The sequence below is a fragment of the Phyllostomus discolor genome, chromosome 8 (genome assembly GCF_004126475.2).
Source record: "Phyllostomus discolor isolate MPI-MPIP mPhyDis1 chromosome 8, mPhyDis1.pri.v3, whole genome shotgun sequence".
In the NCBI taxonomy this organism is placed as follows: Eukaryota; Metazoa; Chordata; class Mammalia; order Chiroptera; family Phyllostomidae; genus Phyllostomus; species Phyllostomus discolor.
Window position 1 is genome coordinate 106,783,052 of NC_040910.2, and position 24,665 is coordinate 106,807,716.

Consider the following 24,665-nt stretch of genomic DNA (forward strand, 5'->3'; position numbering starts at 1 on the left):
CCCTTTGAAAGACCGTTATCAACTGGATGGTTCCTTCATTCATTCAACGGGGATTTGTTGGGCGTTCTGTGAACCAGGAACTGTGCACAGTGAAGGTGCTGGGGATCAGACAGGAAGTTCAGAGGATGGCAAAGTCAAGGACGCGACATACTTTCTTTTTCTTTTTAATTGAGTTTCTTAGGGTGGCACTGGTTCACCAAACCATACAGTTTCAAGTGTACAACTTAATAAAACATTGTCTGCACACTGCATCGGTGCCCGTTGCCTCAAGCAAAGTCTCATTCTGCCCCACCCTCGCCACCCCGCCTCTGGCTGTCACCACACTCTTGTCTGTGTCTATGGGTTATGTATATACTTTTTTTAGTTAATCCTTTCATTTTCTTCCATGCAGTTCCCCATCCTCCCTCCCCTCTGACAGTTGTCAGTCTGTTCCATGTATCCTCGCCTCTGTTTCTATTTTGTCAGTTTATGTGTTGTTCATTAGATTCCACATGGAGGTGAGGTCATATGGTATTTGCCTTTCTCTGACTGGCTTATTTCACTTAGCATAATAATCTCCAGGTCCATCTATGCTGTTGCTAAAGGTAAGATATCCTTTTTGTGGCTGAGTAGTATTCCATTGTGTATATATACCACAGGTTTTTTATTGTATTTTTTCCCCATTACCATTTAGTTCCCTTATATCCTCTCCACCCCCTGTAATCACCACACTGTTGTCCATGTCCATGAGTCCTTTTTCCTTTTCATTCAATCTCTCTACACATAACCTCTCCCCACTGTACCACAGCTTTTTAAAATTCTTCTTTTATTTATTAATTTTGAGAGAGAGAGAAAGAAACATGACTTTGTTGTTCCACCCATTTATGCATTCATTGATTGGTTCATTCTTGTATGTGCCCTGACTGGAGATTGAACCTGTAATCTTGGCGTATTGGGACTGCTCTCTAACCAACCAAGCTCCCCAGCTAAACCTGTACCACACCTTTTTTATCCACTCATCTACTGATGGGCACTTGGGCCGTTTCCAGACCTTGGCTGTGTAAATAACACTGCAATGAACACAGAGGTGCATCTATTCTTTTCTATTAGAAGGACTCTACATATTTTCACGTAGGGATGACCTCCACACATTTGTAGACTAGGAGAGAGGAGGTAGGGGAAAGAAAATTAGGGAAGATGATGTACAGAGGAGTCCTGGAAGATGTTGGAAAGGTGAGGCAAGAACACATGCCAAGGGGTTGCCCTTATTAAGGAAGGGCAAACTTCTTCCTCTGAGTCCAAGAGTTAGGAGTAAAAGTGAAGAGCAATTTTTGAGGGATGGATCAAGTATGGTCACAGATGGAAAGGGAAAGATTAATAGGCTCACATTCATGGCCTCAGTGTCATAAAATAGAATTAAAGGGCATTCTGCAGGGGGGGGGGATATGGGGACACGTGGAATGGCTTCATGAGTATGGAAAAGTTTGAAGAGTTACGTTGAGGGATGTGACAAGGAGTCAATAAAAGACAATGGGTTGGGAGCATTTGAGATCTTGCTCCCCAACATACGTTGTCTGTTTAGTTCAAACAAACTCTTAAAAATAAAAAGACAAAGGGCCACTGGCTGCACTGAGAGCCCAGCAGTGAGGCGAGTGAAGGAGTCTGGGGCTCGGTCAGCATGTTCTGGTGATTTTGTTTTTGTTATATTGCCCTGTGAAGGAATGACAAAAAAGGAGTGTAGGTGGGCAGGGAGCAACTATCCTGGTTTGGAAACTGACCAGCAGGCAGTAGGTATGCAAGGGGCAGAATTGAGTAGCCTAGTGTGGTTCAAGAGTCAGATAGACCAAAAGGGGTCTCGGACTTGAGACCAGGAAGGTGAGGACTTAAGATGAGAGATAGAGATAGAGATAGAGAGAGAGGGAGAGATGGCTGTGCTCAAAGGTGGCAACTCGGAATCACGGAAGCACAGCTGTTTCCACAGATCAAAGTTATGAATGTGCTCCCACAGGTGCGGCAGGAGACTAAGGAATGGTGAAAAGTCGAAGGTTATAGGAATTGAGGAGACCGGGAGACTGTGCGGCGTTTGACTTAAATGGCAACTGACGGACACAAATGTTAATACTGAAAGAAGCCCAGCATAGTGGACACAAGCCTAGGCTGGGGTCTGGAGACCCGGGATCTCCTTGCAGTTTTACTAACAAACTGTGCTGCTGCGAGGGAGTCATTGCCCTTCTCTGGGGTTGACTCAAACTTTACAGGGTCCTTTCGGCTCTAAACGGTAAGGATTTATAGAATAATGGCAAGGCGCTGGCTGAAAAGGCAGATCTTTTCCACTAGATTGGTCCCACCTTCTCCAGAGAAGGAAGGATACGGAACCTTTCTGCTGCGCTTTCTGCCCGGACGTGCGGAAGCGGAGACCGGAAGTCCCTGGCCCGGAGGTTCCGGGTTTCCTGGGCTACTACGATGGCGATGAGTTTCGAGTGGCCGTGGCAGTATCGCTTCCCGCCCTTCTTTACGTGAGGCTTAGACCCCGAGAAGCCCCGCGGTGCCTCCCTTCCCTCCTCCGACTCCGGGCTCAGCCCTGATCTTTCACGTGGGGAGGGGGAGAAAGGACTCGGTCGCCACCACTCTCAGCCCCTCATTTTCTCCCCTAAACGCGCCTCCGGCAAGCGCTTCTTCTAGCCCTCTCACTCCTTGTAATTCTGCCACCCGCCTCCTTCACCCGACAGGTTACAGCCGAACGTGGACACTCGGCAGAAGCAGCTGGCCGCCTGGTGCTCGCTGGTCCTGTCCTTCTGCCGCCTGCACAAACAGTCCAGCATGACGGTGATGGAAGCGCAGGAGAGCCCGCTCTTCAACAACGTGAAGCTACAGCGTATCCTCCCTCAGGCTCGTCCACAGCCCACACACAGCACTTCCACACTTTGCCACATGCCCAGACTTCACACACCGCCCCCTCCCCTTCACCCGCAGTAGTCAGGTTCCCATCCAGACTGGTCTTGCGAGAAAGAGCAGGTATATGGCGCTGGCCCCCATTTCACACCCCCCCCCCAAACCCAAATGCAGCACCAAGCCCTCTTGTCCTGAGCAGTGATGGGTACCCAGGTGTCATTCAGGTCTTAGAACCTCCGACCTGAGGCCGAGTCCCAAACTTTTCAGCCTGAGCCCTTTTGACTCTGAATTGCCAGTGCTGGTCACTGTGAGGCTTGATCTCAGGCACTGCCTTTAGCTATTTGCTCCACCTACGCTTCTCCTCCCAGGAAGTAAGGGTCGTTTGTTTTTGCTGCCTGATTCATCCCTAAAATATCTGTGCAGGAAGGAGAGAGGACAGAGGGCAAGAAAACAGTACCTTTCATTTTCTAAAGCTCTTCTTTTTAATTGGGTTGGTTTATCTGTAACTTTTCCCTCCAATATCCAGGAAATGCCAGTTTATAGCCCGTTGGGAATTGCACATAAATGTATGGGGGTGGGGGAGGTAGAGGCAGGTGGTTCTCAGCGTGAGACTGGCTCTGTGATTTCTTTTTCTTTTTTTTTTTTTTGTATTTTATCCATTACCATTTATCCCCCTACACCCTCTTCCACCTCTCCCACCACCCGCCTTTTCTGCAGTCACCACACTGTTGTCTGTGTCCGTGAGTCCTGTCTCTCTTTTTCTTTTTTTGCTCAGCCCCTCCTCTGCCTCCATCCTTGGCTTTGCGACTTTTTATCCCACCCAATTCTATGAGTGCCATTCCTTTAACCTTAAACCAGGGAAGCTCCCTGTGGAATCAATCCAGATTGTATTAGAGGAACTGAGGAAAAAAGGTGGGTTCAGTTCCCCGGACTCCTTACTTTTCCTCCTAGTTGGGTTTCCCTGAGGGCAGATTAACGCAAATGTCTTTTAGTAACTTTTCTCGCTCCCCTGGCTTGAAGCCCAGAGTCCTCTGTACGGTAGATAGTTCAATTCCCCAGGTCCTTTCTCCCATTGGTGTACAAAGTTAGAGTCTCTCCTTGTGTGACCTAAGACCTAAGGAGATGTCGAAGGGGAATGGGCGCCTTGCAGGCAGCAACAGTAAAACAGATTTCAAATTTCTCCTTCTGAAACCCGAGTTTCTTCTATTCTGTTCCACCTTGGGTTTTTACCTCTCTGTCCCTTCTTAGAACACGGTGCTTTCATAAGTATCTGTTTTGCAGGGAACCTCGAGTGGTTGGATAAGAACAAGTCTAGCTTCCTGATCATGTGGCGGAGACCAGAAGAGTGGGGGAAACTCATCTATCAGTGGGTGAGACTGTCCTGCTGCAGGGACAAATGCGTGGCAAAGGAGAATTGTATTGGCGCTCAGCAGATACCTGGTCTTCCCAGATCCGGGCCGAGCAAAGTAGTGGGCGGGGGGTGGGGGGGCAGACAGAGGAAGTGTAGGTATTCCAGGCAAGATTCTTTCGGTGACCTAATTTCCATGGCTGCACAGAAGTCCCCTTTCTTTGCCTGTACGGAGACCAGAGGCTACATGAGGCCATGTTTGGAGAATGCAGTACTGGGAACTATGAGTACTATTGTTGGCTGGAGCCTCTGGCCACAGAAGATAAATGAGGAAAGGAAGGAAAAAACAACAACAAAAAAAATGGGGCCCCTCCCCCTCATACCCATACAGGGCTGTCCACAATAAGAATTCGACCTTCTGAACCGTTGTGGGTGTGGGGACAGACCCTGTCCCCCAAATTCCAATCCACCACCAGCTCCAAACATTCCCAAGAGAGAAAGGGGAAGAAGCATCAACAACCCAAATATAACAAACACATACCACCCATTTGTGAACAGGAAAACAACCAGAATGAGAGGTCACTCTCAGACACGTGAAGGCCTGCGGTTTCGTGGTTCCGAGTGTGTGTGTACACGTACAAATATAGCACCTGCAGGGCTTGTGGGTTTTAGCCACTTCTTCTCTGCAGCGGTGACAGCCCTGCTTTGGGACTAGGTACCATTCCGGGGTCAGACGGGGAGCTGGCCAGGTCTCCCAGGGGACTCCTGGTCCTTATTCAGTCCCTGCTTTCTGTGTCCACAGGTTTCCAGGAGTGGCCAGAACAACTCTGTGTTCACGCTGTATGAACTGACCAATGGGGACGACACGGAGAATGAGGGTAATGCTTTTCCGTCCCCCCAGTTTTGTGGTTTGAGTCCTCTCTCCGGTCCTTGTTTAACTGACTGACTTTCAGACTTCCCATTTCACTGGCTCTGAGTTCCGAATATTACATAACACAAGGGTTCTCAACCCATGTCCATTATTTTCATAAACCACCTGAGTTCACATAACAAAGAAAACTCCACAAATTTTGTCTGCGGGGTGTATGTGTATTTTTCTAGGGCTAGAGTCCATATCAGATTTCCAAGGGCATCTGTGACCCATGAAAAGTTAAAAATGAGGAATGTAGACACCAAAGGAGGAGCCAGGGCAGGAGATTAAGCCTGAAATCTCACTTCTTGCTGGCTCAGGCTTTCTTTCATCCTTATTCTTATGGAGGGCTTAAGATTTGTGGGCCTGAGCTGCACAGGTTGGGCCAACACCCTCAGTCCTTTTAAATACTTTGTTTTCTGGCCAGGCAGTGATTTGCATACTGTTGGATTTTATATAGTACAAATATTCTCTTAGCCCTTTTATTCCTGTCTTCATATTCTGACCCCCAGGATCACCAAAACTTCCAGTCTTTGCTGGAGGGGGGGGGGGTTCCTCCCCTTTCTGCCAGGACTTGACTGCCCCAACAGAGTTTGTGGCTCTTGGCTCTTCCCTCCTGCTCTGCAGGCTTCTGCTTGCTACGCCCGCCATCACCTATGACTTCAGTGCGGCTGCCTTGCCCAGCCCACCACCCAGGCCGGGCAAGGCTGAAGGCCTCCTCAGAAAGCAAGCTTCCTGACTCAAGAGCTGGGCCCCCACAGGGGATGAGATATGCAAGCCTGTTGGGGCCTGCCCCCTGCCTCTCTCATCCCCCTGCAGTGTATTGCCTTATCTCCAGGCACTCAGCTGGCCCCTGGCTCCCAGCCTGGTTCCTTCTAACTAGGAGAGGGCAGCTGGACCTTAACCGTCTCCTGGCCAGATGTGTGGCTGTAGTTCTTTGTGGTAGGACAGGTCCCTGTGATGGATACAGGTGTGCAACTCAGGCCAGTGTCCAGTAACGAGGGCCTTGACCTCCCTAGGCTTGATTTGCCAAGGCCCCCTCTGGCCTGGAAGCAGATGGTGTCGTTGTTGTGCATCCGATGGGAGCTGGGGTGTATGTGGGGGCTGAGTCCGACAGAAGAATCAAGAAGGGGAATAAGTGTGAATATTCACTTTATGCTAACTAAAGCTTTCTTCCACCCCTTACTCTTTTTTTTTTTTTTAATTTTAGAGAGAGAGGGGGGAAGCTGGGGGAGAGAGAGAAACTTTAATTTGTTGCTCCACTTATTTAGACATTCACTGGTTGCTTCTTGTATGTGCTCTGACTGGAGATTGAACCCACAACCTTGGTGTATCGGGATGGCACTGACCAGCTGAGCTCCCTGGCCAGGGCACCCCACCCTTCCTCTGAAGGAGCGCCCAGGAAGGGCGGGCTGCAGCTGCAGCAGCATAGATGGCACGTGTGTATCCTGGCCTCATGAGGTCTCAGCGTCCAGCTAGATCGCTGTCCTCAGAGGCCTCGTGCCCCAGGGAGCCGAGCGCCCTTGACCGCCCCTGTCTCCCTGTCCAGAGTTCCACGGGCTGGATGAAGCAACCCTCCTGCGGGCCCTGCAGGCCCTGCAGCAGGAGCACAAGGCGGAGATCATCACCATCAGCGATGGCCGAGGCGTCAAGTTCTTCTAGCAGAGACCTGTTTCCCGTCTCGCCTTACCTCCCACCCTTCCAGGGCTTTCAAAAGGAGACAGACCCAGTGTCGCCACAGACTGGATCTGTGACTCCACCAGACTCCAAAGGGCTTCAGTCCAGGGATGGGTTTCCCGCGTACCCCATGTGTCTGTCCCTGGGATAGGGAGAGGCTGAGGCGCCACCGAGAAAAGATGTGCTTCTCATTGCCCTACCTCCTGTCCTCGATCGCCCCTGAGCCAGGGTCCGTAAACCCAGCACTTTACATGTGTTCACATATGTAAGTACACACACACACATGCGCTCGAGAGCCTACGCGCGCCTGTACAAGCTTCTGTCTCCCCCCTCCCACCTCTTTAGCTGCTGTTGCCTCCCCTCTCAGGCTGGTGCTGGGTGCTTTCCAGCGGTGGTGGAAGCCCTGGCTGCAGGCAGCCTTCCAGGCAGCTTGGAGATAGGAGGCCCGAGAAGGAGCGCGGCAGTGGGGGGCGGGGCCAGACAGTGATTTATGATATTAAAAAGCTCAACCCCACTGCCTGCCTCTGATGTCACTGCTGGAATGGGCATGGGGAGGTCCGTGAACTGTTACCCCTTGTGCAAATCCCTGCTTAGAAGAGGGCAGAGAGGCCTACGGCCCCTCGTGTAAGTGAAAAGGTCCCCCAGTGCCGGCTGGCTCCAGCGAGCCTGTGGCTTCACATCTGCTGGGTGGGCTGTATGAGGGAGTGCTGATGGAACACAGCTTGGGGACAGACTGCTTTCTGTGTCTGAACCGGAGTAACTTAATGGCTCCCCCTTGCCTCGCCTCCCCCACCGAAGTCCTGAACTGCTCTGAAGCCCCTCCCGCCATCCGTCTGGTCGGGGGTGAAGAAGTTGAGGCGGAGGAGAGCGGAGGGGGAGTAAACCGGACGTGGACTTCGGTTTATTGGAAACTTGGGCAAACAGAAGGGGGAGGAAGGAGAGCCCACATAGCAAAAACAGCACTCTAATCAGGGCCAAGCTGTAGTCAAAGTAGGGAGGGGGAAGGGGGAGGGTGACCCGCTCCTTGGTTTGGGGGGTGGGGCTCGTCCTAGCGTGCGCGCACCCCTGTCCCTGAGCAGCCTGGGATGGTGGCGTTGGAGAAAACCAAACCTTTCCATTGACCTCTGTGTTGTCAGCCTAGTGCTACTGTGGACGACCAGGAGGGGTGGCGCTATCTTATCTGGGGTGTGCAGGCGAGTGGTACCCTCCCCCAGCCACCCCACCTTCTGGGGCCGGGCAGCTGAGGTCACGTTTCCTTATCCAGCATTGTGCCCCCGCCCCAAACAGGTTCGTGCACTCTTAGAGTGCTGGAGGACACCTCACCGCCTCGCACCAGCTCTTAGGAATGAGCCCGAAGGCGAGTGCACAGGGAGGGGAGGGGTATCGGCCGGGGGCGGGGGCGGCAGATGAGGTGAATGGCTGTGCACCAGAGTCCACACCGTTCCTGCTCGGAGGGGGCGGGGCCGGGGGCGGGGCTCCAGGTCTGGCGAGCCGGGGGCTAGGGCCCCAAGAGCTCAGCCCCAGTGCTGCGCACCCAGCCGGTCAGCCTATCAGGCCGCCTCCTCTCCAGCTGCCGGGCTTACCACCCTGCAGCGTCTGACCCTTCTTCATGCTGGCACCCCCGGCCCCGGAGACTTCGGTCCCCATGTCCCAGGCTGAGGCTGACCTGGCCCTGAGGCCCCCGCCCCCTCTCGCTGCCACCGGGCCACCCCGCCTCGGGCCCCTTCCTCGCCGGGCGCGCCGCTTCTCCGGGAAAGCTGAAGCCCGGCCGCGCTCTTCCCGTCTCAGCCGCCGAAGCTCAGTCGACTTGGGGCTGCTGAGCTCTTGGTCCCAGCCAGCCTCACCCGTTCTGGAGCCCCCCGATCCTCCGGACTCTGCCGGGCCAGACCTTGCAAGGAGTCCACTTGCTGGCTCCGAAGAGCCCCCCGAGGGCCCGTGGACTGGGAGTGCCCCAGTGAAGGCTGCAGACTCCGCGCGCCCGGAGCTCGCGTGCTCCGCAGGAAGCCCCGGGTCCCGGGAACCGCCGAGGGTCCCTGAAGCCTTAGCTCAGGAGCGGCGGCGGGAGCAGGAGGAAAAGGAGGACATGGAGACCCAGGCTGTGGCAACGTCACCGGACGGCCGATACCTCAAGTTTGACATAGAGATTGGACGTGGCTCGTTCAAGACGGTGTATCGCGGACTAGACACCGACACCACGGTGGAGGTGGCCTGGTGTGAGCTGCAGGTGCGGCTGGGTGCCCCCTCGGTGGCACCTTGGGATGGGACCCTTGGAAGGCCTTGGGGTGGGAGACCCAGGGGATAGCAACGAGAGAGGGATGTATTTTTCCATCAAAGATCTAGAGACTCCTGTTCCCACTCGCTCAGATGATCTGTGGATCTGGCTGATTCTGGGGTACAGGAAGAGAAACTGAGGCAGGTGGTGTATGGTGGATCCCTTACGGGTTTGTGCATTCTCACTTTAAAGTCTCCATACTCAGCCCTGAAAAGTAGAAGGTGGGATGGGAAAGTGGGCAGTGAGCCCGTTCAGGTATGAGAAAATGGCTGGCCCCACTGCTTTCCCAGAGTGGCCCCTCTCTTCCCCTAAGTCCTGAGACCCTCAGGGTGGTCCTCCTGTACCCTCCGCCTGGATTGTTGCAAGAGGCTGGGATGCTGGTATCCGGGAGGTGGGGTAGGGTTCTCTCCACTTCCAGAAGATTATTGCTGTTTTGGCAGGATGGGCCCTCCCGGCCGCCTTCTGGAGCAGGTAGACTTCTAGACTTCTCCACAGTCGGGGGCTGGGGCGGACCAGCAGCTCTGCGGCTCTGGCTGGAACCCAGCCCTGCCCCTCATCCCCCGGCCCACCTGGGCTCTGGCTCCCCCAGACCCAAAGACGCTGAGCGTCGTGGGCTTTAAGTCTGGGCCGGCAGCTTCGGATGCAGACCCGGAACAGAGCCTGGGGGGAGGGTCTTCCCCGGAGCCTGGCTCTGGGCTTGCCCCTTGCTCCTGCCAGTGCCTCGCCCCAGGCTCGAGGCCAGGCTAGGAGAGGTGGCCAAACTGGGGTGGGGGTGTGTGAGGGAGGGAGATGAGACAGGGAAGGGACAGCCAAGGGACAGGGGGTGGCCTGGCATCTGGTCCTTGGTCCGTTCCTTGTAACTCCCTGCGCAGCCCTCCGCCTCCTGTCTGGTTCCAGCAGTTCTCGGTTTCTGGGGCTCACCCTCTTGCCAGCCCCAATTCTCTGCCGGCTGTCTGCCCGCTGCCCGCCTGCTGCCAGCCCGCTGCCAACCCCCGGGCGCCCTCTCCCGCCCCACGGCCTGGCCGGGCGGCCACAAAGGCGCTATTGAGCTCAGGGCTCCCGGACCTCACCGCATAAAGAGGCTTGTGTCCAGCGGGGGGTCCAGGGGGTGGGCCCCAGGCCCAGGATGGGCTTGTCGCTGGAGCAGCTTGAGGGGACTGGACCTGGAATTCCGGGTCTACAGCCGGTTAGGCAAGCGACCCCCCCAACCCAGCTCCATCCCACAGCTTCAACCCTCACGCTTCCCTGTGCCCTATCCCTCCCCTCTCCTTGGGGTCCTGGGCCTGACTTGACCTTGACCGCTATCCCCCACCCCACAGACTCGGAAACTTTCTCGAGCTGAGCGGCAGCGATTCTCCGAGGAGGTGGAGATGCTCAAGGGGCTGCAGCACCCCAACATCGTCCGCTTCTATGACTCGTGGAAGTCAGTGCTGAGGGGCCAGGTTTGCATCGTGCTGGTCACCGAACTCATGACCTCCGGCACGCTCAAGACGTGAGCCCTGCGCCCGGTGGGAGTGGTTGGTGGGAGCTGGCGGTGGGAGGTCCCGCTGCCTCTGCAACGTCTCTCAGGCTCCTCAAACTCTACATCCAGGTTCAGCACCGGGCTCGGTACCTCTCACCCACCCCTCCTGTGTCCCCGCCTTGGTGAAGGGCAAGGTCCACTCAGCACTGCAGCCAAAACTTGGGCTTTCCCTTCCCAGACCCAAAGGCATGGAGCCTTGTGGGCTTTAGGTCTGGTCCAGTAGCTTCAGGTTCAGACTGGGGGGACAGAGCCCGGGGGCAGGGTCTTGCCCAGAGTCCACTCTCTGTCCGCTCTGTGCGTCCCCTTCCCCATCAGGCTATTTTCAAGTCCCTTCTTAGGTCTCCCCACTCGGCTTTCACAGCCCCATCCACACCCCCACCTCAGTCCGAGGTTCTCTCTCTGCATTGCAAATCCGACCTCCCCACTCCCATTCTTAACCCTTCCAGGTCCCCCACAGCCCTCGGGGTAAAGTCACACTTCCTAACCTGCTCGCAATTCTTGGGATCCAGCCTCATCGGCAGCCTGAATTCCAGACGAACCAAATCCCCAGCACCTCCTCCCAGCCTGTTCTGTGGCTTGCTGTCTGTCTCAGGGCCTTCGAGCACAGTGTCCCCTGGAAAATCTCCATCCCTTCCCCTTCTCACCCTTGAATTCCTACTCATCCTTCACGATGTAACACAAAAGCTATTTCCTCCATGGAGCCCTCCTGAATGCTGGGGCAGTTAATCATCCCTTCCTGTGCTTCCACAGTGCCTGGACCTCGGCCCTATGACTTCCGGTTGACCCACCCCACCCCCCGACTCAGGACTCAGTTTCTCCCTCGATCCCGGTGCAGGCGACGGTGCGGGTGGGGCTAGGGGGAGTTTCTCAGTGGGGGCTCCCTGCGCTGCCACAACCCCGGCTGTGCACCCTCTGCAGATACCTGAGGCGTTTCCGAGAGATGAAGCCCCGAGTCCTTCAGCGCTGGAGCCGACAAATCCTGCGGGGTCTTCATTTCCTGCACTCCCGGGTACCCCCCATCCTTCACCGAGATCTCAAGTGTGACAACGTCTTTATCACCGGCCCTACAGGCTCCGTCAAGATCGGGGACCTGGGCCTGGCCACGCTCAAGCGCGCGTCCTTTGCCAAGAGTGTCATCGGTGAGTCCCATCAGGAGGGTCCTTGCCATTCCTACCCTCCCCTGCCCTTCTCCCCCACCCCCCGTCAGAAGAGAACCTAAGGTCTTCCTATCCCCAGCAAGGTCTTTCAAATTCCATGGAGTTAGAAGACCATGGGGAAAATGGGGAGGCCTATGGCATCCCCGCTCCCCGCTCCCCAGGCGGGGAAGGGTCGGCCACTTGCACTCCAGAACAGGAGGGGCTGCCTGGCCTTTGTACACCCAAGGGGGAGAGACAAGCCACAACCGAGACCCTGCAGCCTGAGGCCCGCTGTGAACCCTACAGGGACCCCGGAGTTCATGGCCCCAGAGATGTACGAGGAAAAGTACGACGAGGCCGTGGACGTGTACGCGTTTGGCATGTGCATGCTGGAGATGGCCACCTCCGAGTACCCTTACTCAGAGTGCCAGAACGCCGCACAAATCTACCGCAAGGTCACCTCGGTGAGACGGGTGGGGGAGGAGGGCGAATTCCACCTGCCCTCCCATTTTCCTGTCCCAACCAGCCCGCGGTCAGTGCCCTTCCCTTCATGAAAACAGGCTGGACACTGAGATGCCAGGTTGACCCTGAAGGGTAGTGGACACACACCCACACCCACACACACACACCCACACACACCCATCTGCTGCAAGCTATTCAGATTAATGACGTGTACGTAGCGCTCCCTACGATTCCACTTTCAGTCTGTTATCGGATCCTTTCAGCGGCCCCGCGGGGTGTTACCAATGGAAAAAAAAAAAAACTGACTTAGAGGCAGATTTGTTTAAGGTCATTCTGTCGATACGTGCGGGGGGCGGGGGGAGGGAATTGGGATTGGAAGTCAAATCTCCCGGTAGCAGTGAGCAGTGGAGGTGCTTTTGCAAGTGTTGCTGCCTTGGGCGGGGGCATGTCAAGCTGAGAAGGGGGAGGGCAGAGAGCCGAGGCTGATGAAACCCCTTCCCCAGGGCACCAAGCCCAACAGCTTCTACAAGGTGAAGATGCCCGAGGTGAAGGAGATCATCGAAGGCTGCATCCGCACGGATAAGAACGAGAGGTGGGGTGGGGGGAGCCCGGTAGGGGCGGGTTGCGAAGGTGAGCGGCCGCGGGGCTCGGCTCACCGCTGCTCCGCCCTCAGGTTCACCATCCAGGACCTCCTGGCCCACGCGTTCTTCCGCGAGGAGCGTGGTGTTCACGTGGAGCTGGCGGAGGAGGACGACGGTGAGAAGCCCGACCTCAAGCTCTGGCTACGCATGGAGGATGCGCGACGCGGGGGGCGCCCACGGGACAACCAGGCCATCGAGTTCCTGTTCCAGCTGGGCCGTGACGCTGCCGAGGAGGTGGCGCAGGAGATGGTGAGCGGAGGGTGGACCGCCCTGCGGTGGGCGTGTGAGGGCCCCGGGGGCGGGGCGGGAAAGGGGCCCAGCCCACTCTTCTCAGTGTCTCCTGCCTTTTTTCTTTTCTTTTTTCTTTCCTCTTCCCTTTTCCTTTTCTTTTGTCTTTTTTTTTTTTTTTGGCCCCTTCCATCTTTACACACACACACACACACACACACACCCTGTGTTCAACACGTTGAAGATTTTCTTTTCCAGGACAGACCCTGGGTCCTCCAACCTCCCTGCTTTTACTTCCTGCTGGGCTGATGATGTTTCTGGAATGCCTTTCTCTCCAATTTATCGACATATTTATTTTTTCTTTTTTTGTATCCCCCCACCATCCATCTCTCTCCTCCCTCCTCCCCTCCCCCAGCTCAGAACCACCAACTTCAGGAAGCCCAGCCCTCTAGAGTCTAAATTAAAGGCTGCTTCTCACTGCAGCAGGTGCTGGGTCACAAGACCCCCCACCACAGGTTTCGTTTGCCACCAGAACATATTTCCGTCTTTCTCCTCTCCTCGACCATCAACTCCTTGAGGGCAGAGACCGTATTTTCTTGATTTCTCCTCCCCTGACAGTGCTTGACCCGTGGCAGGAGCTCCTTAAGAGCTCCCATGTGTCTGTGGCTTCGGGCACATCCACGCGCATTTGGTCCTGGTTCCTTCCCCTGCCCGGAGCGATTTTATCCTGCCTTATTGATGAGTCAGAAAGGCAGACCGTCTTGTCCAGGGTGCCAAGCAAGTCAGTGGCAGAACTGGATCTCAGTACGGGTTGTTCAGCCTTTAGGTCAGCTCACCCTGGCCCACCTCCTGCACGTGCCCAGCAAATCCTGTTGAAATGGGTAAAGAGCTGATGACTGGAAGCTGGCGGTCCAGAAGAGGGACACGAGGGAGGAGGAAGATGTGGGGGAAGAGACTGGGGGTTGGGTTCAGGAAGGCCTGAGGGGGAAGGGACGGGTTATAAGACTTTCAACAGAAGAAATGGAGTGGAAAAAAGCATACGGAATCATCTATTATGGGTCTGGGTCGAGCACCTGAGAAAGTGCTTGAAATGTGGCGGAGGAGCAGGTCTCTGTGACACTGACCTGAGGTCACATCCGGGTCCGTTCCTCACAGGGGTTCTTGACCTCGACACGACTGACACCTTTGTTCTGGGGACTGTCCTGTGCACTGCAGGATGTTGAGAAGGATCCCTGGCCTCTACTTGCTAGATGCCGGTAGCACCTGCCCGTAGTTATGACAAAAAGTCTTCAAATATTGCCAAATGTTCCACCCCGTCCCCCGCAATGAGAGCAAGTGACTTACTGCCTAACCGTGAACCCGTCACTTGTGTCTAAAATGGAGTTGATAAGACCTCTCTTGGGAGGTTATTGGGAGGTTAACGGTGATGATTGTAAGGAGGTGCCAGTTAATGGGTATAGCAGGTAACCAATGAATGTTGATTCCCTTCTTCCCACGTCCTGGAGGCCCCAGGAAAGTGTTCTGATGGGTCTTTGAGAGGGGGTCCCAAACTGTGTTCCTCACCCTCCTATCCCAGGTGGCCCTGGGCTTGGTCTGCGAAGCTGATTACCAGCCCGTGGCCCGTGCAGTGCGTGAACGGGTGGCCGCCATCCAGCGAAAGCGTGAGAAGCTGCGCAAAGCTAGGGAGTTGGAGGCCCTCCCGCCGGAGCCGGAGCCCCCACCAGCAACTGTCCCCATGACTCCCGGTCTCCCCAGCTCCTTCCCGCCTGAGCCTGAAGAGCCAGAGGCAGACCAGCACCAGCCATTTCTCTTCCGCCATGCCAGCTACTCATCCACCACCTGTAAGTCACCTCTGACCTTGGGGCCTCGGTCCCAGAACCCTTGGCCTCTGCCCCCCCGACCCAGAAGTTCACCCCAGCAGCACTGTCACTCACCCTGCCTTGCACATCTAGCCACTGAGCTCCTTCCGGACAACCGCAGGCCCCGCCTCGCTCAGGCAGCACCCCCCTGCCCTGCCACCACTCTCCTTTATTTCCCCTCTTTTGATCCCCTACCCCACCAGCGGATTGCGAGACTGATGGCTACCTCAGCTCCTCCGGCTTCCTGGATGCCTCAGACCCCGCCCTGCAGCCCCCTAGGGGGGCGCCGTCCAGCCCCGCTGAGTCCCATCTCCGCCTGCCCTCGGTGAGAGGGGGTCACCTGGGGGGCTCCCAGCCATGCCAAGCCTGTGACCTATCCCCCTCCTTGTGAAATCCAGCCCCACGACTTGGCCCCACGCCCCTGGAAATCCACCACTTGGGTCCCCGTCTTCCTTGATTCCGCGTCTCCCGTGCACCTCAGCATCCTAGACACCATCTCCCTGCATCGTGGCAGGGATCCCTCCCTGATCTCAGGCGCCCATCTCCTGTTTCAGGCCTTTGCCCTGTCTATTCCTCGTTCTGGCCCTGGGAGTGACTTTTCCCCTGGGGACAGGTAAGTTCTGGTACGAGTTGGGGTGCCAGGGTGAGACATCTGGGGCTTTGGGGTCTCGGGTCTGCTCTGACACCCCTCTCTTCTTTTCCTTTTGTAGCTACGCCTCCGACGCAGCATCAGGCCTTAGTGACGCGGGCGAGGGGACAGGGCGGATGAGGAGGCCCCTAGGGAGAAATCTCCGGCGTAGACCTCGATCCCGACTTCGGGTGACTAGCGTAAGGAAGAGGCACCAGAGGCGGGGAACAGCCTTCGGGGCCAGGAGGGGACTGTCAGGAGGATGTGGGGATCAACCAGAAAAGGGGGGTGGCCGTGTGTGACTGCCACCCGAGCGGCAGGCAGTTTTCATGCCAGACTTTGGGAGCGGGGTCTGCTTCTCTTCACTCCCGGTCCAGCCGGGTCCCTTGGTTGGCGCGGAGAGGGGACACGTGGTGAGGGCCAAGAGCCTGACACCCTCCCTTTTGCTGAATTTGAATCTGAAGGTCTCAGACCAGAACGACAGAGTGGTCGAGTGCCAGCTGCAGACGCACAACAGCAAGATGGTGACCTTCCGATTTGACCTGGACGGGGACAGCCCAGAAGAGATTGCAGCTGCCATGGTGAGGGGGGAAGGGTGAGGACCAAATCTCCAGGTCTGGGATGAGAGTGTTCCTCCTGAGGTTGCCCTGCCTCCCGATCCCCGCCACTCAACAGCCAGGGTTTTTAAAACACCGTGGGGCACACGGCATAGTGTCGCTGGGGAAATCTCTTTGTTTTGGAGACTTGTTTATCCAGTGAGGCTCGGAGCCTCAGCTGGAGCAGTTTGGGACCCACACAGAGTACACGCAGGTGCTGCAGTGCGGTACTTGCTAGACACACAATGCTGAGGCCGCGAGTAAAGGACGGGCTGGGGGCAGGAGGGGGAGGAAGTAGGACTTAAGGGAAGGCCGACAGGTGGGCAAGAGTGGCAGTGAGGGGCGGAAGGGGCGTGTCTGGTAGGGGCTCAGCATTAGCGAAGGCTTGGAAGTAGGGGGTGACTCGGAATATGGTGATGGGAGGGCTTCACGGGAGACCACTGGAATGAAGGGTCCCAACAGGAGCCCTGCTGGAAGCAAGGTCGGGCATGTAGAGTGGGCCGGGATCATAGCTGGCGTTAAGAGTTAGGCAGAGTGGTCCTGGCTGCGTAGCTCAGTTGGTTAGAGCATCGTCCGGATACGCTGAGGTTACGGGATCAGTCCCTGGTCAGGGCACATACGACAGAGTCAACCCATGAATGCACACATGGGTGGAACAACAAATTGATGTGTCTCCTACCCTCTCTCTCTCTAAAAATCAATGCATTTTTAAAAAGCCAGTTTCTTTAAAAAAAAAAGAAAGAGACAGAGTTGGGCAGAGTGTAATACGGTGGGCAGAGGTTTTAAGAAAACCAGCCTGCGCTGGGATGTGTGAGTAGGCCAGCGGTAGGGGGTCCAGGTGGCAGGTGGGCACAGAAAGCCAGGTGTGGACTAGAAGGAATAGGTTATGTGGGAGGACAGAGGGGGCATCGGGAAAATGAGGTCCTCTGTGACACAGTTATTCATTGACAGAGCACAATACACAGTGTAGATGTTGAATAAATATTTGCCGAGTTGATACGATAGGTTGTTAGGGAGACGGGGTATCAAGGGTGACTTTTAATTTGGAGGAGCTATTGGGAGTAGACCATCAAAGGAGAGGAGAAGTTGAGAATGACGGTGGGCCTTTCTAGGGGTCATGATGAGCTTGAGTGATGGACAGTCAGGATAAGATTCTCACAGAAGCAGGATGTGGCCAGGCAGGGCTGGAGAGAAAGGCGGATTCAGGGTCGTCGCTATGGAACCAGGCAGGGCTGGAGAGAGAGGCGGATTCAGGGTCGTCGCTATGGAACCGAGAGTGAAGGGGGCTGGGCCCGCAGAAGCAGAGGCACAGAAGACGGAGAGTGTGTCTCAGTGGACACCTCGAAGGACGCAGAGGCGGAGCCTGAGAGGCAGGAGGAGCCTGGAAGTCCTTAGTGGAAACTGAGCGAGGACAGAGTTTCACGCAGGCGGCATGGGGTGGCATGGGGTGGCGTCGGCCTAAGGCAAGACCGCACCGTGGGCTTCCGCCAGGAGAAGGGCTCCGTGGGAGACGGTGTCAGTGGAGCGAGGGCAGTGGACGTCAGCCTCTGGGGCGAGGGAGGACATGGGATGGGAGAAATCTCAGGCTTCAGGCGCTCTCTTCTGAGAAACGTCTCTGTTGTGTCATTCACCTCGTGTCCAGGACAAAGACAAAATGTCACCTGGCACGCAAGCTTATCATCTCCCGTCAAGCTACTGGGCCCTTCCAGAATCTTTCCCCCAGGCACCCTCGTTCCTCAACGGTTCTCTGCAGGCCCGGCTGCTGTTGTTTCTGCCCCCACCCGCCCAGGGGCCTCTCGTGTCTTCCCCGAGAGCCTTCTCTGCTTCAGTCTGACCTTGTGCTTTTGTCCCCAAATCTTTAGTGGCTCTTTGGGGTCACAGAGTAAGGTCCAAATTCTGGAACATGGTCCTGAAAGTTCACAGCCCTCTCGGCTCTACTCATGTCTCATCTGTTTTGTGACTGTGTCCTGCCTTTCCACACCCCAGAGCTCTTACTCATGCTGTCCCCTCTTCCTACCCTGCCCTTCTCTCCCCGGTGGGCAGCGTGGGGCAGAGGAAAGGGTAGGCTTTCACGTAAGACCTGAGTGCAAACACAGCTCTCTCATGCTGTGAACTTGGGCGAGTGTCTTAACTTCTCTGAACCTCAGTTGCTCATCAACAAAGTGTGGGTGATCATACCTCTTCTGCAAGACGTTCTGGTGTAATTTAAGGGGTGTGATCTAATACGCAGGAGAAGGGAAATGATATATAACATACGAGAAGTGGCCATACACGATCGGTCCTCAGTAAAGGGTGGTTTTCCTTACCCATCCTTCAAGGTTCAGCTCTGTGACATCATCCCAGCTTCCCCATCTCCCTCTGCCTTCTCCCTCCCCAACATGGCATAACCTGTTCTTTCTTTGAAATAGCAGTTTAAAAAACTGTAGTTAAAAAATACATAAGATTTGCCTTTTTAACCCTTCGTAAGCACACAGCTCACGAACATTAAGCATGTTCACACTGCTGCGAAACAGATCTCAAGAACTTCTCCATCTTGCAGGTCTGCAGCTCGCTACCCGTGAAACACCAAGCCTCCCTTCCCCCCCCCCCAGGGCGTTTCTGTCCGCCCCTCGGCCACAAACACCGTGGACCGACTCGCCGTGTACTGCCTTCTGCACACATGTGTCTCTCCCGCTAGGTTTCGGGCTTCTCGAGGACCAGGACCTTATTTTATGCTTCCTTTACGCTTTTGTTTTTATGCTGTATTCTTCACAGTGCCTAGCACGATGCCTGACGCGTCGTGTGTGCTCCATAAGCGTGTATGGACTTGAATGTTGTATTTACCATTTATTACCGTACTTTTACTTACGTGTGTGTGTGTGTGTGTGTGTGCGCACATGCACGCGCCCATGTGGTATACTTTATCAGCTCTGTGAGAGCAAGAATCGTGTCCAAAAGCTCGTAGGGCGATGATGGAGAGGGCGCAGGCTTTGGCTATAGACAGGTCTGGGTGCAAACCCTGTGATCTAGGCAGACTGACCTCAAACTCCGTGAGCATGGGTTATCTTTACTCTACAGTGGGGGTGTTAATACACACCCCCGAGAGCTGTTGCTGGTGTTAACTGTGGTAAGATATGTAAAACCCCGGTATATACCTGCATCCTATGGATGTCAGCTGCTTTCCTCTAAGCCTGCGATTTCCAGCTTCTTTCATTTCAGGGCACACATGAACGAATTACTAAGATTCTGCAGCGCACCTAAAAATATGTTCTATTTTTTGCCAGTCTGACAAAAAATAGGTATAGTTTTGATCTGTCCACACAGGACAGCTATTATCGTGTTGGCCGTTGTCGTGTTTTAGTTTGATGATCTCAGGTAGAAGAGGCCCGTGCCCCTGATTAAACAGCCAGGTGTTACGTGTTTCAGAAATTCCTGCAGCACACCTGGGTGCCTCCCCTCGTGGCACGCCAGTTGGAAATCGCTACTCTGAGCTGTAGATGAAAGTAGCTAGTAGCACGCAGTGCTTGAGGCACAGCAGACGTGTATCAAATACTTGTTTGAGGCTGGTGGTCGGCAGAAGCGGTGAGCTGGGGGGCTGGTTTCTAAAGATCGGGGCGGGGGGTGGGGGCGGGACAGAGCTGAGTGGGGAACTGAGCCCTCCCTCCCCTCCCCTCCCTGCTGACCTTCGCCAGGTGTATAACGAGTTCATTCTGCCTTCGGAGCGGGCCGGATTCTTGAGCCGCATTCGGGAGATCATCCAGCGGGTGGAGAGCCTGTTGAAAAGAGATACCGGCCCTGCGGAGGCTGCCGAAGACCCCCTGGGCCCTCAGGTCAGACCCCCAGGACGCCTCCAGGGGCAAACGGACTCTCTGCTCCGGGCTTCGCTACCCTCTGCCTCGCCAGTCGCCTTGGACCTGACTGCTCTTCACCTCTGGGAACCTAAAGCGGTGGCCGTCAGCCTCTGATGAAGGCCATGGACCCTTGTTCTAGAAACGTGTTCAGTGCATGCTTTTCTTTTAACGCATTATTATTTCGAAACAATGTCAGTCGTACGGAAAGAAGTTGCAAGAATTGTACAAAGAACTCCTTGATACTCTTAGCCTACATTTGCCGATCGTTTTGCCACATTAGCTTTCTTTCTCTTTCCCCCCTCTACCTGTGTGTGCATTTTTTTTCCTGAACCACTTAAGTTGCAGACAGTATGCCCCTTTACCTCTAAATATCTCAGCAATACATTTTTTAATTCCTGAAATGCATCTGTGGACTCCTAGAGGTCCGTGAGTTGTAGCTTACGAACCCCGGTCTGACACTGTCGTCGAAGACCAGGTTCTTCCCCACCGTGACTGTGGGCCTTCTCTCTCCCAGGAGGAGCCAGCTCCGTTGCCTGCCCTCCCAGGCCCCCTCCCCAACCCATCCGGTGGTATGTACTGAGTTCTGTCCCTCCTCTTCCCAGCCCTTGGGTTGCTCCCGGGAAAGGCACAGAAAACGGAGGACTGGAGTTTCAACACGCCCTCCTCCCCAGCAGAGCTCCAGAGCGGTACCTCCCCGGAGCATAGCAGCTGGGCAGCCTTCTCCACCTCCCCGTCTTCTCCTGGAACCCCCTTGTCTCCTGGAAGCCTGTTCTCTCCCGGGACCCCTGTTTTCCCAAGTCCCGTCTTCCCCATCACTTCTCCCCCATGCCATCCCAGCCCCTCCCCGTTCTCCCCGGTTTCTTCCCAGGTCTCAGATCTCTCCCCACACCCGCCCAGCTCGCCACTCCCCTTCTCCCCCAGTGCATCATCCCAGTTTCCAGCCCCGTCCTCTCAGTGTCCACAGAGTTCTGTCCTTTCTAGTTCTCCCCCCACCTTCTCTCCCAGCTGCGCCCCGGTCACTCTGGTGCCGCATCCCTTTCCCCCGTGCCCCCCTGCCTCTCCCCTCCCCCCCACCCCTGCGGCTCCTCTGCTCTCTCTGGCCAGTGCCTTCTCCCTGGCTGTGATGACTGTGGCCCAGTCCCTGCTGTCCCCCTCCCCTGGGCTCCTTTCCCAGTCTCCTCCAGCCCCTCCTGGTCCCTTCCCCAGCCTGCCCCCTTCCCCTCCCCTGGCTCCTTGTGGCCAGGAGAGGCCTTCACCTTTAACAGCCGAGTTGGAGAGTGAGGTGAGTAGGAGAACAAGAGGGAGGATGATTAAGGGGCTCTGTCTTGGATCACTGCTCTCCTGATGGGTCCACACTTTTTAGGCCTCCCCAAACCCTGCTCGGCTGCTCCCGGGTGAAGCCAGACTGGCGCCCATCTCCGAAGGTGAGGCCTCTGACCACTGACCCTCCCCTCTCCGTGATCCTCAGTCCACTCTATGTGCTGCCACTGATTTCTCGCCCTCCTGCCGTGACCCCCTCCCTGTTTCTCTACAGAGGGAAAGCCCCAGCTCGTTGGGCGCTTCCAAGTGACGTCATCCAAGGAGCCAGCTGAGCCTCTACCCCTGCAACCAGCATCCCCAACTCCCTCTGGTTCCCTGAAGCCTCCCACCCCTCAGCTGTCCTCAGAAAGCTCAGACACAGAGGATAGCGCTGGAGGCGAGCCAGAGGCCAGGGAAGCTCTGGCCGAGAGTGACCGTGCAGCTGAGGGCTTGGGGACTGGAGTTGAGGAGGAAAGGGACAGTGGGAAGGAACCCCACATGGGGGACAGCCCCCCACCCCTGGGCCATCCCAGCCCGGTGTGGATGAACTACTCCTACAGCAGCCTGTGTCTGAGCAGTGAGGAGTCGGAGAGCAGTGGGGAGGATGAGGAATTCTGGGCTGAGCTGCAGAGCCTTCGGCAGAAGTGAGTCTGGGGAGGGCGGAGGACAGCAAGTGGGCTGGGGAGACCAGTGTGTGGCTCGACCTCTTATGCCCTCGGTGCACCCTTAGGCACTTGTCGGAGGTGGAGGCACTGCAGACACTGCAGAAAAAGGAAATTGAGGACTTGTACAGCAGGCTGGGGAAGCAGCCCCCGCCGGGGATCCTGGCCCCCGCTGCTATGCTGTCCAGCCGCCAGCGCCGCCTGTCCAAGGGCAGCTTCCCCACCTCCCGGCGCAACAGCCTGCAGCGCTCCGAGCCTCCAGGCCCTGGTGAGACTGCGGTTGCCAGGCTCCCACCTTTCCCAAGACCCCTTCCCTAGTGATGCAGCTTTCTTGCAGGCCCTGGGGGTCTGCCCTTGCTTTGGCGGGGGACTAGCCCCCCTCTCCCCACGGCCCCTTCCCTCACTCAGTGCTCTCCCTCCCCATCCTGCACCCAGGCATCATACGAAGGAACTCCCTGAGTGGCAGCAGCACCGGCTCCCAGGAGCAGCGGGCAAGCAAGGGGGTGACATTCGCCGGGGATGTTGGCAGGATGGTGAGGGCAGGCCCGAGGGAGGGAGAGCCCAGGGAATGGTAACTGGCTGCAGCTTCGCCCTCCTCCCACCCCGGCGGCTTCTTCAGTGCCTTTTCTTCTCCCTCCAGTGAATTCAGAACAGAAGCCATGTGTTTCCCCTCCACCAGGACCCACTGTGGAGCTCGTGCTCTCAGAATCTACTGGCCAACACTACTCTGCGAGGGAGACCTCGGCACCGAGGGAGTTAGAAGGACAAAGGGGCATGGGGGGCGCTGTGGCGCTATAGGGAAGAGCCAAACGCGTGAGAACTATTTGCTGTGTGTAGGGGTATCAGTCCTGCAGCCTACCATCCTCATCCCTGCCACCTCCCCAGCCAAGAGTCAACTACTAAGCAATCCTGCCCAAGTGCAGAGGCTTCCAGAGGGCACACTCCCAGCTGGGCGAGTGGACAGCGTGTTCTCACACCAGAATCAGCAGCAGCCAATAAAAATGCTGGAAACCATTGATTCTAAATTTGTATCTGTCAGGCTTTCAGAATTGCGGGCAAAGGCTTGTGAAATAAGGAAGGGGAGGACTTAGAAGGGACTCTCCTCGCACAGTAGAAGGCAGGGGAGGGTGAGGCCTGGTTTCCTGCCAGCAGGTTCATGAGGAAACAACACGGTTAATGATCCACATCCCCAAGCTGAGATCCCATCTAGATCCCACCTTAGGTTTACACAGGCCGGCCCCAGTGGAAGTGAAAAAAATGAAAGCCGCTTGTCCCTCCCCCTTCATCGACCTTTCTCTCGAAGGGTGGGAAAGGGGCACTAAAGCTGGAATGGTGTGGTGTTCTTGAGGGCAGAGGACAATGAGTGACCTTTCTCTCCCCTCCCCCCAAGACGTGGTTCAGTCTCAAAGAGCCCAGTGACCCACCACAAGCTCTCCCTTAAATCAGGTGGAAAGATCTCACGGAAAAAGTAATTCTAGTTAAACATTTATGGCTCCCTGGGGCAATGCCACTGCTGCGGCTACTGCCTGTGGAGCTTTTTAGCATGAAGTGTCAGCCCCAATGCACTCACCTGACTCCAAGAGAGATTGACTCAGTTTATTCGCAACCTGACCCCGTCTTTCCTCATACATCCAATACTGCACAGAGTTGCCACACCCACTCCCGTAACAGCCCACTTCTGGTCCTCCTTCCTCCCAGCCCCTGGGAGGCGAGGGGGATAAACCACCAAGTCAGAAAGCCTGGGAAAAGCCAAGGTTGGAAACCTTTCAAAACAAAACAAAACAAAACAAAACTGCAAGGGCTCCACTGCCACACACAGTGAGTGTGAGGTGGGCAACGTTCCCTTGACAACGGCCAAATGCATACATCCATAGCTTCTTGGGCTTAATCATCGTCCAAGGTAAGGTGGCCAGCAATGCTGTGAGCGGGCTTCAACTTCGACAAGGTCACGGGGCATCATCCATCACGTGAAGGGGCTCCAGCAGGTTGGGGATGTGCGATGCCCATCTGGATCAGGGTCCGGATGCCCTTTCCCTTGCTCGGGCTCGAGCAGCTTTGACCTCCTCCTCAAGCTCATCTAGGAAGCGCTCCTGGGACACTGAGTAGAAAGTGTAACCATCTGCGGAGGTGGGTTAGGGAAACCACTCGAAATATGCCCATTCCCTTTCCCCAGACTTGCTTCCACACACTTGTTAAGCTCTCACCCTCCCAAGTCAGTGATTTATTCTTCTGCCCTCTGTTCTTCCGAGCTCTGACCCCAACTCCGTTATTATTCATGAACCATATTAAAAGAGCGCCTTAAAATCACAACGTCACGTGCATTAAACGTTTGACTCGGCGTTAGGTGTTCACAGCTCGGGTTCTTTCTACCACGCCCACACTGCCCTTCTACACGCCTCTGCTCCCCTCCTCTTGCCCCCATATGTGGTCTCCCCGAATCCACACAGTACAGACGGATACAAATAGCTAACACCACCGCCCCGATGCCCAGGCCGGTCAAGATGTTCCGGGTCCGCCGCTGTGGCAGCGTCTTCTGCCACTGGGCGAGCTGCACCTGCCGCATGAATTGCAGCTGCTCGGGAGTCAGCTTCTCTCGAGTCGGGTCGATGCGCTGGGCCAGAGGGGCCTGTCCACTCTTAGCATTGAGAGGGTCGCCAGCTCCGGGGGCCGCCATATTGCCGCTCCTCTCTTGGAAGTCGAGGGGCGCGGAGTTTGCTGGGAATA

General features: G+C 55.9%; 3 protein-coding genes across 5 annotated transcripts; 2 read left to right on the forward strand and 1 right to left on the reverse strand.

Moving 5' to 3' along the window:
* The first annotated feature begins 2,350 nt into the window (after window positions 1-2,350).
* Window positions 2,351-7,320, forward strand: VPS25 (vacuolar protein sorting 25 homolog). The gene is made up of 6 exons (XM_028521192.2): window positions 2,351-2,495; window positions 2,709-2,854; window positions 3,730-3,783; window positions 4,153-4,241; window positions 5,022-5,097; window positions 6,679-7,320. Exons 1-6 carry the CDS (start codon window positions 2,443-2,445, stop codon window positions 6,789-6,791), a joined length of 531 nt encoding a protein of 176 aa, XP_028376993.1. The 5' UTR covers window positions 2,351-2,442; the 3' UTR covers window positions 6,792-7,320.
* A 937-nt stretch (window positions 7,321-8,257) lies between these two features.
* On the forward strand, window positions 8,258-23,713 carry WNK4 (WNK lysine deficient protein kinase 4). Of its 2 annotated transcripts, XM_028521117.2 has the most exons (19): window positions 8,259-9,030; window positions 10,398-10,570; window positions 11,519-11,739; window positions 12,043-12,200; window positions 12,702-12,790; window positions 12,872-13,088; window positions 14,644-14,908; window positions 15,130-15,251; window positions 15,481-15,539; window positions 15,637-15,754; window positions 16,019-16,135; window positions 19,822-19,959; window positions 20,495-20,549; window positions 20,655-21,262; window positions 21,344-21,404; window positions 21,515-21,923; window positions 22,010-22,209; window positions 22,377-22,474; window positions 22,582-23,713. In XM_028521117.2, the coding sequence occupies exons 1-19, from the start codon at window positions 8,416-8,418 to the stop codon at window positions 22,582-22,584; spliced, it is 3,726 nt and encodes a 1,241-aa protein (XP_028376918.1). In that variant the 5' UTR covers window positions 8,259-8,415; the 3' UTR covers window positions 22,585-23,713. The 2 variants fall into 2 exon arrangements, with proteins under 2 accessions (XP_035889833.1, XP_028376918.1); XM_036033940.1 differs by lacking the exon at window positions 22,377-22,474 and having other exon boundaries at window positions 8,258-9,030.
* Window positions 13,534-24,654, reverse strand: LOC114502885 (cytochrome c oxidase assembly factor 3 homolog, mitochondrial). Of its 2 annotated transcripts, XR_004904924.1 has the most exons (3): window positions 24,402-24,654; window positions 23,759-24,060; window positions 13,534-13,544 (listed from the first exon to the last, which is right to left on the reverse strand). XR_004904924.1 is itself a non-coding variant. In XM_028520140.2 (2 exons), the coding sequence occupies exons 1-2, from the start codon at window positions 24,613-24,615 to the stop codon at window positions 23,954-23,956; spliced, it is 321 nt and encodes a 106-aa protein (XP_028375941.1). In that variant the 5' UTR covers window positions 24,616-24,654; the 3' UTR covers window positions 23,519-23,953. The 2 variants fall into 2 exon arrangements, 1 of the variants encoding a protein (XP_028375941.1); XM_028520140.2 differs by lacking the exon at window positions 13,534-13,544 and having other exon boundaries at window positions 23,519-24,060.
* Between the last annotated feature and the right edge of the window lie 11 nt (window positions 24,655-24,665).

Coding starts and splice junctions, on each gene's coding strand:
- VPS25 (XM_028521192.2), top strand. CDS start 2,443: ATGGCGATGAGTTTCGAGTGGCCGTGGCAGTATCGCTTCCCGCCCTTC. Junction 3,784..4,152: donor AGAGGAACTGAGGAAAAAAG/GTGGGTTCAGTT, acceptor TCTGTTTTGCAG/GGAACCTCGAGTGGTTGGAT. Junction 5,098..6,678: donor GGACGACACGGAGAATGAGG/GTAATGCTTTTC, acceptor CTCCCTGTCCAG/AGTTCCACGGGCTGGATGAA.
- WNK4 (XM_036033940.1), top strand. CDS start 8,416: ATGCTGGCACCCCCGGCCCCGGAGACTTCGGTCCCCATGTCCCAGGCT. Junction 9,031..10,397: donor TGGCCTGGTGTGAGCTGCAG/GTGCGGCTGGGT, acceptor CCCACCCCACAG/ACTCGGAAACTTTCTCGAGC. Junction 20,550..20,654: donor CCTCCCCAACCCATCCGGTG/GTATGTACTGAG, acceptor CCTCCCCAGCAG/AGCTCCAGAGCGGTACCTCC.
- LOC114502885 (XM_028520140.2), bottom strand. CDS start 24,615: ATGGCGGCCCCCGGAGCTGGCGACCCTCTCAATGCTAAGAGTGGACAG. Junction 24,061..24,401: donor GGCGGTGGTGTTAGCTATTT/GTATCCGTCTGT, acceptor CCACCTCCGCAG/ATGGTTACACTTTCTACTCA.